General features: G+C 48.2%; 2 protein-coding genes across 3 annotated transcripts; one reads left to right on the top strand and one right to left on the bottom strand.

Annotated features, from left to right (window-relative positions):
• The first annotated feature begins 1,719 nt into the window (after positions 1–1,719).
• Positions 1,720–12,877, top strand: dhx9 (DEAH (Asp-Glu-Ala-His) box helicase 9). 2 transcript variants are annotated; one of them, XM_084912148.1, is made up of 28 exons: positions 1,720–1,840; positions 2,645–2,799; positions 2,874–3,014; positions 3,124–3,232; positions 3,367–3,533; positions 3,909–4,057; positions 6,001–6,047; positions 6,333–6,469; positions 6,550–6,639; positions 6,898–7,059; positions 7,321–7,398; positions 7,471–7,662; positions 7,846–7,987; positions 8,120–8,202; positions 8,299–8,455; positions 8,887–8,984; positions 9,063–9,276; positions 9,479–9,573; positions 9,723–9,796; positions 9,905–10,057; positions 10,136–10,296; positions 10,588–10,699; positions 10,786–10,947; positions 11,110–11,237; positions 11,315–11,544; positions 11,726–11,841; positions 11,953–12,153; positions 12,391–12,877. In XM_084912148.1, exons 2-28 carry the CDS (start codon positions 2,689–2,691, stop codon positions 12,713–12,715), a joined length of 3,834 nt encoding a protein of 1,277 aa, XP_084768274.1. In that variant the 5' UTR covers positions 1,720–1,840; positions 2,645–2,688; the 3' UTR covers positions 12,716–12,877. The 2 variants fall into 2 exon arrangements, with proteins under 2 accessions (XP_084768274.1, XP_084768276.1); XM_084912150.1 differs by lacking the exons at positions 1,720–1,840; positions 2,645–2,799; positions 2,874–3,014; ... (1 more) ...; positions 3,367–3,533; positions 3,909–4,057 and adding an exon at positions 4,122–5,910.
• Positions 12,878–12,973: 96 nt separating this feature from the next.
• LOC146368628 (uncharacterized) lies at positions 12,974–19,006 on the bottom strand. The gene has a single exon (XM_084912201.1). It carries the CDS (start codon positions 18,652–18,654, stop codon positions 16,867–16,869), a length of 1,788 nt encoding a protein of 595 aa, XP_084768327.1. The 5' UTR covers positions 18,655–19,006; the 3' UTR covers positions 12,974–16,866.
• Between the last annotated feature and the right edge of the window lie 824 nt (positions 19,007–19,830).

Genomic DNA, 19,830 nt, shown 5'->3' with positions numbered 1-19,830 from the left:
TAAAGAAAATCTGAGTACTAATATTAAATATTTACTGTTTAAAGTATGTTTAAAACAGTAAATATGAGGTCATCTATCAAAGTTATGGAATAGTTCTGATGAGGAATCAAGATTTTTCCAAGAGGAAAAATATTTTTTGTTCTTTCCTTTTAATTAAACTGTTTACTGTAGTTATTATCGCCGTGGTGCGTTCAGGGAGATATAAAAGGTTCAGGATGTGCTCGGGGTTAGAGTTTTATTCAAAAACCAAAGACAGCCACAGACGTTTATTTTCAGTCGCCACAGATGAAAGCACATTTCACCTCCTGCTGAGTTTGGAGGAAACACAGTGTTTTGTGTTTTGTGTTGTGGAGCCCTGACTCTCGCCTGCAGGCACGTTTTCTCCTCCTCCTGCTGCTCAGGTAGTTTCCATGTGTAAGATGTGTCCTGAGGCTGCAGGTGAGCCAGCAGACACACCCTGAGCCTCAGACACACACTTACTCACACACACACACATTATGATCCATCACACACACCCTGCCTGCTTACACACAGAGTCACACCCAGTCTGACTGTGTTGCCGTACCAACACACCTTAACACACACACACACATTTAGTTTATTGAGTCATAATAAATCGTCAGTGCAGATTTTATCGCCAAGTTTGTGAAGAAATTGCAAAACTTTCTGGACCGAGTTTGATTTCAGCGCTGGTTAAAAAATCTAAACAAGAAGCTGAACTCAGTTAAAGAATCTCCTGGTTTAAAGCAAATACTCTGACCTTTTACCGATTTTTAACAAACTGAATCTCACTAAAAATAAAATATTATTATTATAAACTGTGAAGTCTCTTCTGTTGGAACAAATTAATCATCAGATGTGATCACGCAGTTTGTTGCTTTGCTGTTAATGTTTGAACAGCTACAATTTCTGTAGTTAAATGCAGAAAGTTTCAATGTACTGAACCAAATGACTCAGTTTTGTCTTTACGATGTGAAAATACTATTTTAGTTTCCTATTTTTCTGCCTCAGATGCCCTAAATTAAATCAAGTTCCCACTGAAAATCCATTTGTTTCCTCAAAAAAAGAACATAAAACACTCTAAGAGATGCAGGTAGGGCTGTTAGATCATTTTCTACTATTGTTTTCACGTGATCTATAAATCTTATTGAGCTCGGTCCTTCAGGTGCTTCAGGTTAAATATCTGGTGCCTTCAGGAGAGGAGCTCAGGTTAACACAGACTGATGGATGACAGAAGTTTTATTTAAAGTCTGTCATGTACAAGAAACATCATCTTTAAAACACTCCAGATCAGCTGGTTTCACGGGAGTTAATGCCTGAATACAAAAAAATATCAATTCAGTATATTTTATCTATTCTGTTCTATTTTTTTTATTCTATTCTGTTCTTTTATACTTTTCTAATACTTATACTAAATATAAACTAAAGGTTTATAATGGCCTGGCTTTATAACTTTCACTGTTTTGATCATTTATACTTAACAGGCATTTATAACTATGGAGCTCAAATCTGTTTTGCTGGTGTAAAGATGACTGACCTCTGTAGCAAAGTGTTCATGAAAAGAGGAACATGGAGCACAGCTTTCATGTATTCTCTCCACTGTGTTAGAACAATAAAGGCAAAAATAAATAAATTGTAAAAAAAAAAAAAAAAAGAAGAAGAAGAAACATAACTTGATGGAGGCCGATTCTCCCTCCGGCCTGAGGGGGCGCTGAAGCACCGGGAGTTACGTTTATTTTTAACCGAAAGTGAAGCGTAACCGGAGGAAGCCAACGCTGATAGTCTACCGGCGCTTAGCTGCTGGAGTGTGGAGCAGCTTTTGCAATTTTCTGCCCTGGCTGTAAGTACAAATACTTCGGATTATTTTTCCCCGCATTTCTTCTTAATTTAATCAATTTTTTTGCGACGCGATGTGAGTTGAAGTTCCGGTGATAAGTAGCTAGCAGGGGGCTAACGTTAGCCTGCAGTCACGCATTGATTCGGTTAATTTCACACATTTATCAGAAACTATTTTTAATATAAATTGTACTGAAAGTTTAAAGATAAGTGACTTAAATTTGTGATTATAAGTCATCAATTTAATTTTACACTTTGAGGCTAATGTTAAATGCTAGCCAAACATTACAGAGTTGAATCTAATGAATGCTAACAGTGTTTTATGAAATCCAGTCCACAGTAAAAACAACCCGCTGTGCTAATGATGCTGTTATCGTTTGTATCCCGAATCACCGCAGACAGCGGGATTTATCCTAGCGGTGGGCAGTAAATGCATCCATCAAGACTGGGTTTGAGTTACTTCATTTAATTTGCATATTTATGTTGAGTAAAGTGACTCAAAGTGATCCGTACAGCCATGTTTACATAAGTGAGTCACTATCAAAGACCCGTTTGTGTTCAGGCAAGACCAAAGTTCATCTTAAAAGGTGGTAAGCAGACAGCAGCAAGGCTTCTACCAGAGTTTGGCCAGTTAATTATTGCAGTAATTTCTTAGATGTGATATTATCCGTCCTCAGTTCAGCAAACTGACTATTTTTGGCAACATTTACTGACTTTCATCCCTCTGTGACTCCAAACCAAATGATTCACAGTTAAATGCCAGATCTAAGCTAAATATCAAGGAGTTTGACAGCAGTTTGTTTCTCAGATTAACTGGTCCACGGAAGAGGAGGATCCTCCTGTCAGTCCACCATGGCGGACATCAAGAACTTCCTGTACGCCTGGTGTGGGAAAAAGAAGCTGACTCCAAACTACGACATCCGAGCAGCGGGCAACAAAAACAGGCAGAAGTTTATGTGTGAGGTGAGCGTTCATTCTGACATCAGGGGGTTTCACTCGGTGAGGTTTTTGTTAACCTTACACCGTACTCCCTGCAGGTCCGAGTCGATGGCTTCAACTACATTGGGATGGGAAACTCCACCAATAAGAAGGACGCGCAGACCAACGCCGCCCGCGATTTCGTCAACTATCTGGTCCGAATCGGAGAGATGAACGCAGCAGAGGTCCCGGCCCTCGGGGTCAGGAAGCCGTTCCTGTTTTTCCTTCTGTTTTTTCTGTAGAGATAAAAACTGATCGTTTCTCTCACTTTGTCTTTTTTAAATGAGTAAGTACGTTTTCTGCCATCAGGTGAGCGCTCCCATCGCAGATCAACCTGATGCAGCTGGAGATGCCGGCTTTGGAAACCTACCTTCTAGCGGTCCTCTACCACCTCACCTGGTAGTGAAAGCTGAGCAAGGTACCGGCAGCATGGTGGCTTTAACGACTCCAAACATCACAAGTTCTTACTTTAATGTGGTGAGGCGGGTCGGATTAAACGGGTTCAGATATTCAGCCAGCTTCTTTCTGCTTCTCCTTCTTTATTGTTCTCAGGGGACAACAGCGTCAGTGGGCCGGTTCCAGGAGTGACCGGACTGGGTTACGCAGGAGCAGGAAACTCGGGTTGGGGCAGAGGAGGAAGTGACGGAGGAGCTCAGTGGGACCGAGGAGCCAACCTGAAGGAGTATTACGCCAAGAGAGACGAACAGGAAGCGCAGGCGGTACAAGATAATTCCAAATTACAGTGCAGTGAAAAGCATTGGTAATGTTAACATTAAGCTCCTTAACAGGAAGTAAGCTGCTCCTAAGTTGCAGTCGTCCCCCTAAAGCTCAAATCTGAACCAGAACCTTGGACAGATTTACTAAACTTGGAACAACCAGCCAAGTTTACACTACAGGAGCTTTCACTCTGAGGACTCTGCTTTCATGAAGAAAACTGGCACTCGGGGAATAAGTTTCTACTTTTATTTTTTAAACTTTGGCCATTAATAATATGCAGATGCATCATTAGAACCAGAATGAGTTCCCTTTTTTTTTCTTCAGGTTTGATTTCTCTCCCTCGCTAAACGAACTCCCGCCTGTGTTTTTGTTTGCAGACTCTGGAGTCGGAGGAAGTGGATCTGAACGCTAACCTTCACGGAAACTGGACTCTGGAGAACGCCAAGGCCCGTCTGAACCAGTTCTTCCAGAAGGAGAAAACCAGTGCTGAGTATAAATACAGCCAAGTGGGACCGGACCACAACAGGTCTGGAATCTCAGAGCTTTTTAGACCGGCTGGAAATTCTAAACCAGATCCAGTCTGAGGGGTCACAGCTGGAGCCAAAACAAACGCTGATGGTGTGACTGTGATTTTAATGAGCTTCAGCTGCTTAATAATTCTCTTTAGCTGAAGAAAAATCAGAAGTATTTCCTAAAAGCAACTTTGATTTTGACCAAAGGACTTGATTTCTCCATTTGAAGGGAAGTGATTGAATCTCTGCTGGAAGTGTTTTTCTTTTGTTTCCCTTCAGTTTGGATTTGGTTTGGAGTTCACTGCCGACCTTCAGCCACAGACCGGTTTTATGTTGCATGTTCAGACATTAAGTTTCTGATTGTACTGATACTGCAGAGCAAGCGCTGCTTATTTTAGTCATTCAGCTCAGAGATTCTACATAAATGTATCAAATCCATTGGAAAAAACAATAATGGCAAAGATTGGCCCCGCCCCCAAAGAGCCGCTCGGCAACCAGACTGGGAAACACAAACTAATCATATTTTTGGCCTGAGCTACAGCAAAGCTTTACAACAGCTTTAGTTGTTTTCTTAGTAAAGATGGCGACGAATGAACTTAACATGGCGTTTCTTCAGCGTTGTGGGAGGAGTCAGAGATGGTGGCATCTCTGGCCTGAGCTGTTGTGGAACTTTGTGCATGTGCAGGAGACGTGTGAGGATGTGAGCTGAAAGTGTTGATCAACAGGGTGGGGTTGGGCTTCGGCACAAAGAATCGAAGCTCCGCCCGGAGAGCGAGCGCTGTGCCTGAAGTGACGGGTGGTAACGCTCAGAAGCGCCTTGAGCCGACTGTTGTTGTCATTTGGCGCTATATAAATAAAATTTAATTGAATATTCTTGTTAAAAAAAAAAAAAAATTGCCAGTTTATGTAAAACGAGACTTGGAATTTCTGATTATTCTAAAATAATTTCCTCCAAAGAGCAGCGCGAGGGTTTTACAGCACATGTGTTCAGTTGATTTTATGTCCTCCCCTTCTTCTCCTGCTGTTTCTTTCTGTTTCCTCTTTTTTTCCATCTCCTGCTTCCTTTTGATCTTTTTACATCTTTCTCTTTATTTCTGCTGCCGTCTCAATTCTCCTGTTATTTTCCTCATTGAATGAAATTCTTAAAGGTTATATTCTCTTTCAGCACGCACCAGCTGGGTCTCAGCTCAGCCATCATCGTATTTCCAGACACCTGTAAACACGTCTTCTTTGTCTTCGTGCACATAAATGTGTGACAGTAGCCTGAATACGACCCAGCTGGTGTGTGTCGCGCTGCAGAGCTGACGTGTGTTGGTTGGTGGTTGATGTTCAGGACGTTCCTGTGTGTTTTTCTGCTGGACTTGCTGTAAACCCAGAGACCTCCAGAGTGTGTTGGCTACACCAGAGAGCTCTCACTGTTCGAACTGAGCGCAGACACCAGCTAACTCGCACTGAAACAAGAACAACTAGAATAACTAGAACCTGAGCCCGACAAACCCAGACTGGTTTGACTTGATGAATTGTTGTAATGTGAGAAATGAGCTGTGATAAGAGCTAAATGTCAGCTGGTGAATTGGGCAGGAGGTTACTTTCAGAGGCTGGAGTGAGTTTCCTGCTCCATCAAAGAACACCGAGGTGATGCCAGAACTCACAACCACACCAAAGGAAGACATGGGACAGCGTTTAGGTGCACTAAAGCTGTCCCATGGGTGCAGCTCAGGGCTTGGTGGAGTCTGGTTGTGATTTCTGGTGTCGCTGTTCACCGCAGGGCAGAGCGCAGCCAGGAGAATCAAAGCTGTTGATTGGTCTTTAAAAATCCCAAAGTCTGGCAGAAAAACATGCAGGCTTCCTCCTGAGAGTGCAGCAGGTGAGTTCAGCTCCTAAGTCTACGTGCAGTTTGATGCTTTTGTTCTGGAAACAAGGAGTGAAGCCGTGACGTTTGTCTTTGTGTCTGCAGGAGCTTCATAGCAGAGATGCAGCTTTTTGTGAAGCAGCTCGGCAGAAGTAAGACTCCAGAACATTTCCTATTAAATGCTGAAGTTGTTTTAGATGATCAGCAGTGAAAGAGGTCAGAACAGGACGCAGAGAGAGCGCTAAAAACCAAAATGGCAACCACACCGGACTCTGTGCGAGCGTGCCCGAGAAGAATTCGATTTTTATTAACCTGTTCTCGGATTAACACTGGATGGAAAAGTTACAGAAATTGTGATAAATGTGATCAGAAACCATGAAACACCAGTTGCTTTCTGTTGTTCGTGTGAGTCAAACGTCGCTGGGTTTGCTCTGCAGGGATCACGGCTCGAGAGCACGGCTCCAACAAGAAGCTGGCGGCTCAATCGTGCGCTCTGTCTCTGGTCCGACAGCTGTATCACCTGGGAGTCATCGAGGCGTACTCCGGGGTCACCAAGAAGAAGGAGGGAGAAACTGTACGTTCAAAAACAGGCAGAGACTGAACGACACATCACGCAGCTCGTTTTTAAAACAGGATTTTGTTATTTTTGCACAGTTGGAGGCGTTTGAGGTCAACGTGTCCCCAGACCTACAGCAGCAGCTGGCCTGTGTGGTCCAGGAGCTCGGAGTCAGCGTCCCCCCACCGGTGAGTCGCATGAAAGCGTTCGCACTCGCTGTTCAGTGTCTGTCAATCGAACCCGCTCTTCAAAGGCAACACGTAGTAAATAAAGCAGTGTGCTGTGACGAATCTGAAGTCTGTCGCGCTGATGTTCGTGGACGTACGCATGAAACCAGTGAAACACTCTTCAGTGCACTCTTCAGATGTGATGTGGTGATGCTCTTCAAAGCAAACTGTCATCGTCAGAATAAACGGAGCGTTTACATTCGGTTTTTTATGTTCCAGCCTGCAGACCCCAGCAGCCCGGTGTCTCTGGTTCAGGGGAAGCTGGCGTACTTCGAGCCGTCACAGAGGCAGACCGGAGCCGGAGTCGTCCCCTGGTCGCCTCCTCAGGTCAACTGGAACCCCTGGACCAGCAGCAACATCGACGAGGGGCCGCTGGCCTACGTGAGTCTCACGAACCCTGAAACCCTAAAGTAGGATCAGTTTGTGGCTCGTTGATCTTTATTAGCAGGTATTCAGAAATCATGTTATTAATTCGCCAGATGATGGAGTCCCACAGGCTGTGCAGACACTCGGTGTCTTACAGTCATCAGAGTCGTGCAGCTCTTCCCTCTGTGCTTTGTTTTCCTGACAAAACTCTGATTTCTAAATCGGAGCGAGTCGTGGTGAAAGCCTTCCGTAAAGACCCCGTTTTAACCCCTTCAGTGCCCTCCGGAGCAGATCAGCGGCGACCTGCACGACGAGCTGAAGTACCAGCTGGAGCATGATGAAAACCTGCAGAAGGTCGGTCTCCTTTACCTTTACGTCTGCGTTGATGAAAGCGTGCCGTGAGACTTAAACGATGCTGTCGTTCAGATCCTGATGGAGCGCGAGCAGCTGCCCGTCAAACAGTTTGAGGAAGAGATCATGGCGGCCATCGACAAAAGCCCTGTGGTGATCATCAGAGGAGCGACGGGCTGCGGTAAAACCACTCAGGTCCCTCAGTACATCCTGGACCGCTTCATCAAGGGGGGCCGAGCATCGGACTGCAACATCGTGGTCACGCAGGTAACGCCGAGGCGTCCTTTCACCTGCCTCGTTTACCTGAGAGCTGTCTTCTGTATTGTTGATCAAGCAAACATTAAGCGGCTTTAAGCTCACTTCATTGCAGTTTGAGGTCTGATCCGTGTTTGAGCTCCGTGTGCTCCGTAAACCTCCGCACAGCAGCCCTGACTTTCTTCTTCTCTGCAGCCCAGAAGGATCAGCGCCGTGTCCGTGGCTGAGAGGGTCGCCTTTGAGAGAGCAGAGGATCTTGGGAAAAGCTGTGGCTACAGTGTCCGATTTGAGTCCGTCCTGCCTCGACCCCACGCCAGCGTCCTCTTCTGCACCGTCGGTATGGAAACCACTGTATACAAACTGTGCTGCTGCCTCAGCAACCAAGCAGCGAAGCCGTGGTTACTTCGCTGGGCGGGGGAAGCGATTTGGCGGTCCGGCCGTGTAGATCTGAGTGTTTTTTGTGTTTCAGGTGTTCTTCTGCGGAAGCTGGAAGCAGGAATCAGAGGCATCAGTCACGTCATCGTCGATGAGATCCACGAGAGAGACATCAACGTGAGTTTGTTTGTTCGCTGATTTTAGGGACTCACCGCGCCAAAAACACCCCGGGGGCTTCTGTCCATGTGTCTGACCCTCTGTGTGTCCATGCAGACGGACTTCCTCATGGTGGTCCTCAGAGACGTGGTCCAGGCATACCCGGACGTGCGCATCATCCTCATGTCGGCCACCATCGACACCACCATGTTCAGAGAGTACTTCTTCAGCTGCCCCGTCATTGAGGTGTTTGGACGCACCTTCCCTGTCCAAGGTACCTCCGACTCACCGGCCTCACCTGTGTGTGGAAGCATTAAAATGATGATTGTCTGTGGACTTTCCTGTAATATAAACTGAGGATAAGCACTCATACAAGTGTGTTTGGCGACCCGTTAGCCGGGAGGTTTGGGTGTAATGGTGAGCGTGGTGCAGGTTTTAGATCTCACCCTGGGTCAAAACACCTGAATCAAATGATGAGTTGATGACCAGGCCTCTGGAGAACTTCAGGACATGTTGAGGAGGTCATTTAGCCATTTAAATCAGCTGTGTTGGATGAAGGACACATCTTAAATCTGCAGGACACCGGCCCTCGAGGCCTGGAGGTCCCCTGCCCTAAACTGTTTTAAGCCAATAATCAGTGTAGTAAACAGTTATTGTTATATCAGCAGAATGTCTGTTTGAAAAAAACCTCTTCTTTGTTTTCAGAGTATTTCCTGGAGGACTGCATCCAGATGACAAAGTTTGTGCCTCCACCGATGGACCGAAAGAAGAAAGACAAAGACGAGGAGGGAGGAGACGACGACGTGAGAAACGTTTTTAAAATTCTTCTGCACTGTGACGAACGTCAGAATTATATGTGATTGCAAAACGTTTCTCTCCAGACTAACTGTAATGTGATCTGCGGGCCGGAGTATACGCCGGAGACGAAGCATTCGATGTCTCAGATCAATGAGAAGGAAACGTCCTTCGAGCTGGTGGAGGCGCTTCTGAAGTACATCGAGACGCTGCAGGTGGCCGGCGCCGTGCTCGTCTTCCTGCCCGGCTGGAACCTCATCTACTCCATGCAGAGACACCTGGAGAGCAACCCACACTTCGGTACGTGTCACACCACACAATACCAATAACGCCTTAAGTGGAGAGTCACTGCTGTGGGGACTGTTGACCGAAACACTCCCCCTGACACTCCAGTGGAAAGCAGCAGAGACTTCTTGGATCTTGGTTTTTAGCTGGTGTTGTGTAGCGTTGTTGCTCATCGTGTGAGAGCGCTGTGAAAAATCTGGTATGCTGTGCTTTTCAGGAAGCAACCGGTACCGAATCCTGCCGCTGCACTCTCAGATACCTCGAGAGGAGCAGAGGAGGGTGTTTGAACCAGTTCCTGATGACATCAGAAAGGTCAGTGACAGGAATACATAAAAACTTCATCCTAAATTTAATTAGTGGAATTCAAACCGTTTCAACGATGACCGACGTGGATGAGATGAAGTGTGTCTGATATGTGCTACATGCACTGAGCATGTCTGAACCACACGCTGACGTTTCAGGTGATCCTGTCCACCAACATCGCCGAGACGAGCATCACCATCAACGATGTCGTCTACGTCATCGACTCCTGCAAGTAAGTGTCGCTGCAGTCTGTCAGCGCTCACAGGTGTAGTTTCTCTTCCTGAGGTCAGCGTCTGAGCGGGTTAGGGGTTAAAGGTCGCACTGTTTGCTGTGCTAACAGGCAGAAAGTGAAGCTGTTCACCTCCCACAACAATATGACCAACTACGCCACCGTCTGGGCCTCCAAGACCAACCTGGAGCAGAGGAAAGGTCGAGCCGGCAGAGTCCGACCGGGGTTCTGCTTCCACCTCTGCAGCCGCGCTCGATTCGACAAGTAAGGCGCGTTAATCCTCCGGCACGCCGTGGGCTGCAGCGTTTGGGTGTTAACATGTGTCTCTGTGTGGCTGTGCAGGTTGGAGACTCACATGACTCCAGAGATCTTCAGAACTCCGCTGCATGAAATTGCCCTGAGCATCAAACTGCTGAGACTCGGAGGCATCGGCCACTTCCTGTCTAAGGCTATCGAGCCACCGCCACTGGACGCCGTCATTGAGGCCGAACACACCTTGAAAGGTAGGAAAGGCCTGATCTGAAGGGAAACGGACTATCGGGGCTGCTGGGAACTTAGTTCTGTGCGTCTTGGTTTGTCCTCTCACAGATCTGACGCTCTGATTTATTGATTTTAAATGATCAGCACTGCTCTGGCCTGTTTTTATGCCTTGTGTTCGGGTTCTATGCCCTTCGGTCTGATTCTTGGTCTGTACTTTATAAAGTTGACATTTTATGTTTTGTTTTTGAAGATCCTTTTTTTGCCGTCAGTTTCCACATGAATTATTTTCACTGTAATCTCCGTGTTTGTTGCAGAGCTGGACGCTCTGGACTCCAACGACGAGCTGACCCCTCTGGGGCGGATTCTGGCTCGGCTGCCGATCGAACCTCGGCTGGGGAAGATGATGATCATGGGCTGCATCTTCCAGTCAGTTTTTCGTCCCTCTGCTGATTTTCTGATTCTCTCAGCGTCCCGTCTTTAAATGAAATTCTCATTTTCGTGTTTCCCTCCAGCGTCGGCGATGCGATGTGCACCATCTCGGCCGCCTCCTGTTTCCCAGAGCCTTTCATCAGCGAGGGGAAGCGTCTCGGCTTCGTGCACAGAAACTTTGCTGGCAGTCGTTTCTCGGATCACGTGGCGCTGCTGTCCGTGTTCCAGGCCTGGGACGACGTCAGGTCTGTGCCGCGTGCTCTTACAAATGAATAGCTAAATCATAAAAATGGTAAACTTTACTTATAGAGCGGTAAAGTTACAAAAGACCTCTGCAACACGAGTGACAGGAGGTGTCGTTTTCTCCCTGAAACGTCTCGTTAGTGAACACTTGTTGTTCTGCTCAGGATTAACGGAGAGGAGGCGGAGAGTCGCTTCTGTGACCACAAACGTCTCAACATGTCGACTCTGAGGATGACCTGGGAGGCCAAGGTCCAGCTGAAGGAGATCCTGGTGAACTCTGGATTTCCTGAAGGTACCCGAACGCACCATCCTGACACACAAAGCTGATTGAACCGGCGGGGAGCTCACCTGCACTTTCGTTTCCCTCAGAGTGTCTCATGACGCAGATGTTCAACACGGTGGGGCCGGACAACAACCTGGACGTGGTGGTCTCTCTGCTGACCTTCGGCTCGTACCCCAACGTCTGCTACCACAAAGAGAAGAGGAAGATCCTGACCACCGAGGGGCGCAACGCCCTCATCCACAAATCCTCCGTCAACTGTCCCTTCAGCAGCCACGACATGATCTACCCGTCGCCATTCTTCGTCTTCGGCGAGAAGGTGAAACCCAAAACTGCCAAGTTCACCTTTTAACATGAATATTATTACTTTTGTGTAAATTAACAACAGCAGGTGGTTTTTTTCTGTAGGTTTTCTCAGTAAATAAATATTTAGATGAATTTACGGCCCTCGCAGCATCACAGCCAACATTTCTCTCGGGTGGGGACGTTTCTGTTTTCAGATCCGAACCAGAGCGATCTCGGCTAAAGGGATGACTCTGGTCAGTCCTCTGCAGCTGCTGCTGTTCGCCTGCAAGAAGGTGACCTCTAACGGAGAGATCGTGGAGCTCGACGACTGGTGAGAGACCGACCGACCTGCAGCTCGTCAGCACTCTCACTCACTTCCTGTTTCCTCTGAGGCACTGCGATCCGCTCTCCTCTCAGTGACCTTTCACTTTAATGATGGCAGGATCAAACTGACGATTGCTCACGAGGTGGCGGGGAGCATCCTGGCTCTGCGGGCCGCCCTGGAGGCGGTGGTGGTGGAGGTGACCAAAGACCCGGAGTACATCAGACAGATGGACCAAACCAACGAGCGGCTCCTGAACGTCATCAGACACGTCTCCAAACCGTCGGCGGCCGGGCTCAACATGATGGCCACCAACCAGAGGTAACGGACGTCCTCAGACAGGAAACGCAGCCTGCCTGTTTCCTTTTTCCACATGAATGAAGGAACGTTTTAGTTCATCCTTTCAAATCGCAGATTTTTCTCCCTCTATGATGAAACTTTGATGTTTTGATCTTCTTTGGGTCTCTGCTTCATCCTGTTATTACTCACATCGCCTCTGAAAACAAACTTTAGACCTTCAAACATCTCCTCATCTCCTCTGTTTGTGTGTCTGTGCAGGATGGGAGACGGTCCACGACCTCCGAAGATGCCGCGTTTTGATGGAGGAGGCGGCGGCAGAGGTTACCAAGGAGGAGGAGGCTACAGGGGAGGATATGGAGGAGGAGGAGGAGGGGGATACAGAGGAGGTGGAGGATATGGAGGAGGAGGAGGATACAGGGGTGGTGGAGGATATGGAGGATACAGAGGAGGTGGTTACAGAGGAGGCGGTGGTTATGGTGGTGGAGGAGGTGGTTATAGGGGAGGCGGAGGTGGAGGAGGAGGTGGTTATAGAGGAGGAGGTGGAGGATACAGAGGCGGTGGCGGGTACAGAGGAGGATACTAACGTTAAAAATCAGTCGTCTCGTCTTCTTCTTTCGTTTATTTTGTAAAAGTTTAATGTGAAATCGAGCGTCGCAGTTAAAACGATGTTTGACTGGAACCTGCTGATGTTTAATTTTATGGTCTGTAAATGAAAACGTCCCAATAAATCTGTCCTGTTCCTTCATCGCGTTGGCTCATTCTTCCTCTTCACACATTGAAAGTCTGAAGATTCAACTCATCAGGATTAGTTTGAATTTAAACTTAAAATTAAAAATCCCACAAGCTTGGACTCATGTGTCAAACAGAAGTTATTGCTTAAAGAGTGTCCACAAAATAAAACCAGAAACTATTTTAAATAAATGCAGGTTAACTTAAAAAGGTTCTGGCTGTGAGGTCCCAGCAGGAGGCGCTGTCTCACGTTTTATTTTTTCTAAATACTTTTGTTTTTTAAATACATGAAGGTACAAAAGTAAAATACAGATTTTAAAAATACTTTTTTGTTGTTAAATAAACATGAGGATAGATTAAAATTGACCACAATTAAATCACCCCACCACAGACCCATCCACCTGCAGGAGGACTGACCTGGATAGGGTGGCCTCAGCTCCCTGTGGGCAGGGACCCTCAGCTCCCTGCGGGCAGGGACCCTCAGCTGTTGATATGTGCTAGACATCTTCATACTCATCTCAGTCTCCTGAGAGGAGCTGGGCAGGGGTGGGTGTATGTTGGGTTTTTCTCTGATGGATAAGACCCGTCCTTTTCTTTGGCCACCTCTCGTAGCTTCTCAGTACAGTCATGGCCAAAAGTTTTGAGAATGACACAAATATTTGATATATTGAAGTAGAGCTGCACAGGGGCAGATCTAGAAGAGTGGCATGTGGTGGCAAGTGCCACCCTAAAATGATCCCTTGCCACCCCAGTTTTGCACATGACAGCGTTGTTTATTAAAATAACATAGCATTAACATTTTGAGCATAGTTACCGTCAACAGTGAATATAAATGCTAAAACTGAATATATTGCATAGTGTCCCCCCCTCAACATTAACAAATGGTTCAGCCCATAGCAGGACCGGCTTTTTTCCTTGTTTTCAGTAGCAAGCGATGCTTATGATTGTGCCAGAGCACATTTTGAACAACACCATGGGAATTTCACTTTTTTCACAGGTGGTTGGATGTTAAACTCTGGAAATAGAAGGAAGGTGAGTGTTATTAACCCTCCGTGGTCCACGGACACGCTGCACCTCCAAATCACATGACTGATGTAAGCTGACACAGCAACAAGCTGCAGCCACGCTGACTCTCTACTTCAGCCCACATTGAAAGTTCGGACTTCAAAGTTTTTTAATTTTAATTACAGGCCAGTAAATCCAGAGTTATGATAATATATAGAAACCATGCTTTGTTCTAAATACTGTTGTCACGTTTTTGTGTGTGTGTGTGTGTTTTAAGCGTTTTCTAAGGACAGCGCAAAAACAGTAAAGAAAGGGGGAAAAAACCTCTTTCTTATCGGTGGAAAAATGCACCATGTCACCCAATTTAAAAAACAAAAGTCAACACGTGGGATTTGGTTGTTTAGGGAGAGGGAAAAGTTTTGGGGGTGACGGTAACGGCAGCGAGACAGAGCGAGCGAGAGAGAGTTTAGATGTGGGAGATTTGTGACGTTTAGTGTGGAGTGTTGTGTAGTCGTTTTGTTTTGTGTCACAAAGGCACATTTGCAATGTAAACACTGTCACTGAGTAGAAAACCAGCGGAGTGATACACCTCCTGTTGTCAGGCCTGCAGGTTTATCCCTGTGATGTTCTCCTGTCTTTTGGTGGACAAACTTTTTTTACTGGCACACATCATTTGTGGGGCATCTTATTGCGAAACCTGATTGTTCTCTCACTTTAGTTTTAGTAATATTTTTAAATTCTTATACAAAATGGAAAAAAAAAAAACGGCAGGTGTATTGGCTACATTTTTAGATAGCTCGGGAAGGGACTTCCCACAGGTTATATCATCCGCGGGGTTCTGGGCTGAATCCACATAACGCCAGGTGTGCGAGTGAGTACCTTCGTGGATCTCAGCCACGCGGGTACCGACGAAGACCTTGAAGTGGCATGACTCGGACCTCAACCAGGTGAGTACAGTTGTGGAGTCAGACCACAGCACTATTCTCTTTATGTCCAGAGTGAGCTCATTTCTAAGGAGACGGGAGAGATGAGCTCCGGAGAGGGCACCACACAGCTCGAGTCTAGGCATGGAGAGAATGCGTTTAGGGGCAACACGGGAGCGAGCCATCAGGAAGGCCAGATGTGAGCTGCCATCACCTGTCACTGTTCTCATGTAGGCCACTGCGCCATAAGCCTGCTCTGACGCATCACAGAATATGTGAATCTCTCTCTCACTAACTGACTCCGTGATGTGCTTTGGGAGATAAGGGCGAGGAAGCAGGACTTGTGCAAGGAACGGAAACTCCTCTTCCCAGGTTTTCCACTGCTGGAGTAGTTCTGGCGGAAGCTGCGGGTCATCCCATCCCCTCTGTTGATCCCAAAGGCGCCTCACCAGCATATTGGCTCGGGTGGTGTACGGTAGGATAAAGCCAAGTGGGTCGTACTGGCTTGCGAGAACCTTATAAATATTCCGCATAGTGGGGGCGCCACAACTGATTTTGCGGTGTTTGTAACCCAAGGTGTCCGTGGGGAAGTGCCAGCTAAGGCCCAGAGTTGGCTCAGAGGTGTCTGATTTGTCTTGAGTGAGCCAAAGTTCTGCACTTGTGGATCTGAGGTCTTCAGGTAGGTGGCCAATGGTGCTGGGTTCATTACTGGCCCACTGGCGAAGGACAAATCCAGCAGAAGACAGGAGGGCTCCTAGCCTGTCCACTAGGTCCCGGGCTTCTTCAGGGGTCGGCACACTCTAGAGAAGGTTATCAACATAGAAGCACTGTCCCACAGAGTGACGTAGCGGATCATCTCCTTCTGTGTGGTCCCTGGCGTGGCGCTGCAGAGCGAAGGTTGCACAGCATGGGCTGCAGGTTGTACCGAAGGGGAGGACCTGCCATTCATAAGCGGCCACCGGTTCCTCGGGGTGCAGATCCCGCCACACAAACCGCAGGAGGGAACGATCCTCGGGAAGAAGGCAAATCTGGTGGAACATACCTTTAATGTCACCACTAAGGGCTACGGCATGCTCTCGAAAGCGAAGGAGGACACCAAGGAGCGATGCGCTCAGGGTAGGCCCAGGCAGAAGATGTTCGTTGAGGGCTTGGCCTTGGAACTGGAACGAACAGTTAAACACAAGGCGATCTTTGCCATTGTGGCTAACAAGGTGGTGAGGGATGTATCATGACTCATCTGCTTGAGCAACCTCAGAGGGGGACAACCTCAGAGGGGGACACCCTAACCACCGGTAGATCTTAACTCGTTCTGGATCTTTCTGGAGCCTTCTCTCCACACTTCTCAAACTGGGAACAACAGCGTTAGGGCTAGCTTTAAGGTGTGGCATGTTCTGGCGGCGAAGGAGGGGGGTGGCATAGCGTTGGATGCCCTCGACTTCTACACGAACTGTCTTCTGCTCTAGCAGGCTAACTGCATAGTTATCTTCTCTTGAACGGGTAACCACCTTGCCTTCTGGCACCAGGACAACATCTACCTGCCATAACTTCTCTACATGTTTGAGTAGCTCACTCACCTGGGGAGGAATGGCGGTCGTGAAGAGACACTGTTGTGGCAGCGAAGAGGAACCTATAAGGCTGGAGGGACCCTGTAGTGTCCACCCTAACCTGGTGTGCATAGCAGCGGGACCACCCGGTGGACCAAGACGGACAGCTTCAGTTGGAGTGATGAGCTGTGGGTGGTCACTGCCAATGAGAAGGAGAGGTTTGACCTTCTTGAAGGACTGCAGAGGCAGGCCTCAGAGGTGTCTGTACTTCCGCTACAAGGACTCCACCGGGTAGCTGTGCTCGGCTAGGTCGATACGGGTGGCGGTGAAGGCGTTGCGGACTTTGTACTTCAGCTTAGGTTTGCCACCAGGGGAGATCTCGAATGAGACACATGATCCATGCAGAGTTTGCACATCTTGCCTGATAGTGCGCAATGGAAGTGTCTCCGGAATGCCTTGAAGGTCAAGCTTCTGGGCAGCGGTGGGTAGCAGCATAATCCTCTCTGACCCATCATCCAAAACTGCGTGAGTGCTCAAGTCTTGCCATTATGGTGAAGGATGACTGGGACAACCTTTAACAGGACTTGGCCGCTCTCTGTAGGACGATCGAGGTACAGGACGCCTGTAGGATTCTCACCTTCTCGTGGGGGAGCAGACACTGGGCCATGTGTCTTTAAGGGCTTAGAATTCACGCCGTGAAGGACCTGCAGATGACGACCCTGACACAGGCTGCAGGGTTTCTTGAGGGTACACTGTGCTGCCTGATGGGAGCGAGCGCAACGCCAGCACCTCTTGTTGGTCTTTATCCAGTCTGTGAGCTGTTCGCGACTCAGCTTGATGACCTCCGGACACTGACTCAGGTGATGGGCACGGTTATCGCAAAAGGCGCAGTAGGGCTGCTGCCTAGCTTTGTTTGGAGTGGTACCTAGTGACCTGGGTGAGCTCTCTGCACTGTGAAGAACCGCAACAGAGCGCTTGCTTGGTCTGACATCAGGCTTCTCTCTAGTGATCATTGGAGTGGGCAAGCCGTCATAGTCCTGACACCAGGATTCGTACTTTAACCAGGTAGCCAGGTCGTCCAGGGTGTAAGCCTGACCAGAATGGTTGTACATGCACCGACGGAAATCAGCTCTTTGCTCTGAAGGAAGCTTACTAAGGAGTCGAGCCACATGGGAGCCCCGCTGGAGTTCGACCTCCCCATCAGGGCCTAAAGTCTTCAGCATGCCCACGAGCGACTGGATGTGGGGAGAGAATCGCTCGAATGCGGCTGCATCCCCTCGGCGGATGTCAGGTGAGTCCATGACAGCAGCAATTCTCCTCAGGGCAAGCTGGTGGGGCTGCCCAAGCCTGTCGTTAAGAGCATTCATGGTGTCACTGAAGGGCGTTGCAGAATGGAGGTAAGCGTCCGCTATCAACTTTGCTTCCTCCAGATGTAGCTGATCTAACAAGACTTGGTACCTGAAGAGCTCTGAACTCTCCGGGGGCAGTAAGTTCTCCAGCGCCATCTTTAGACGAGCAAATTCCCCAGGATCACGGCGTGTGAGCTTGGGAATGCTTGGACGAGGCCCCCTGTAGGTCAAGTCTGGGGCCGCTGCTAAGCCAGGGGGTCTATACATCTGTGAGGTTAAGAAAGGAGTAGATGAGGACGGAGGTGGAGCTGGCAGTGGTTGCAATGGAGGGGGGTGTGCTCTCGGAGGCGGCGCTGGAGGGTAGGTGGTCCTTGGCTGAGGAGAAGTGAACCCTGGCTTAGATTCATGTGGGGGGATGATCTGACTCTCCTGTGCAGTCATAGACTCCCTCTTCAGATCCTGGAGCTCTTTCATCATTGTATCGATGCGGTCCGCAACTGGACCCTGGCTGGAGACAGACTCCTCCTTGAACACAACAGGAGGAGGTGGTGGAGGCCAGTCCTCTTCCTCTTCAGCAGGGGGTGGCTGGAGATGAACAGCAGGGGCTTTGGGCGGTGGACTGAGCTGCAGACTTTCTGCACGGTCCAGCAGCTGCAGCAAACTAGCATGAAGGGCCTGGAAATCAGCCAGCCCGGCTCTCATCTGGTCATGGGACTGCTGGAACAGGAACCTTTCACGTTGTATATCTTCTAACTCTGCTCTCAATGGTGTGACATGGCCGTGTGAGCGGTCATCAGAGGGGTCAGACGGAGGATGGTGGGAAGAACGGGTGTCGCCTCCTGTCTCACTTTCCTCCTGGTAACCTGCACCAAGCCCGGGGAAGTCAGTCTCATAAGCTTCATAGCGGAGGGGACGACGTACATTACGCCGTGGGCGCGCACCAAGGGCTGAGAAGTTCTGAATATCATCCATCTTGTTAGGGTAGAAGCAGCTTACATCCAGCTCGAAGGACCATTAATGTTGGGTAGCTAGCTTGTACTAGGAGGACTGTAAGGTGCTAGTTCAGGTTTGCAGCTACCACTCCCCGGAGCGTCGGCCAGAACACTGCTCAAGGCCCGGATGAATGTTCAGAAGGGAGACAATGAAGACACCGAGGATAGTGCAGACTCTTGTATTGACTTCACACAGTTGAAGGTAACAGGGATTGTCAGAGGAGCAGGTATTGCATACAGGTTTAGGTGCGTGGGCATGTGTGTGTGTGTGTGTGTGTGTGTGTGTGTGTGTGTGTGTGTGTGTGTGTGTGTGTGTGTGTGTGTGTGTGTGTGTGTGGTCTCTGAAAGGAACAGAAAGAAAATACTACATTACTAAAGTGTTCACAACAATATCTCCAGAGTACATCAACATAAACACAGGCGGGAAATAAACTAACATCCCCTTTAATACCATAGGCCATATATTACCCACGACTCACGTATAAACCCACTGAGAGAGCTAACACAGTACACAGTTATACCCAACCACACGGCAGGAGAGTTAGCTTAGCTTAGCACCCGCTAGCGGCACAGACAGAAACATAGTCATTTCCCCCCTAACCTTGGTTACAGTCCCAAACACATCTTATTATCACATCCTCACACATCACCAACTTACGTTGCTCATTAACGCACACTTCTCACGGAATGACCAATTTGCTGCCGGTAATCTGGAGCAGAAAAGCTCAGGTGCTTTGCCCACGTTTCTCCCTGCCCATAGTCTCTCTCATACAAAGCGGTGGGGTGACCTCTACTGGCCACTCTAAAAACTACAGGTGAACTAACAACTGAACAGAATAAAACCATAACTACGGGGCCTTTTGTACAGTGAGTGTCTCATAACAGTGACGTAAGCGAGTGCGACGTTCGTGACAACAGCTGTGTGCAGATCAACAATGGATCAGTGCGTGCAGCGTTTAAAGCGTGGAAGTACTGACCTTACTTTGAGTTTGATTCCATAAAAAGTGACAAAACATTTGCGTCCGTTGTGCGTGGGAAGAAAACTTCTTTTTACAGCGAAAAAAAACCCCCTAAACTTCCGAGCAAGCACCGAGTAGCTACGATGTAATGGGAAACTCACAGAGCAACTTGCGGATTCTTCCACTGACCGCTGCGG

This window comes from Perissodus microlepis, chromosome 18 (genome assembly GCF_051167445.1).
Source record: "Perissodus microlepis isolate ML-2025 ecotype Zambia chromosome 18, ASM5116744v1, whole genome shotgun sequence".
In the NCBI taxonomy this organism is placed as follows: Eukaryota; Metazoa; Chordata; class Actinopteri; order Cichliformes; family Cichlidae; genus Perissodus; species Perissodus microlepis.
This window is presented reverse-complemented; position numbering and strand designations above follow the sequence as displayed.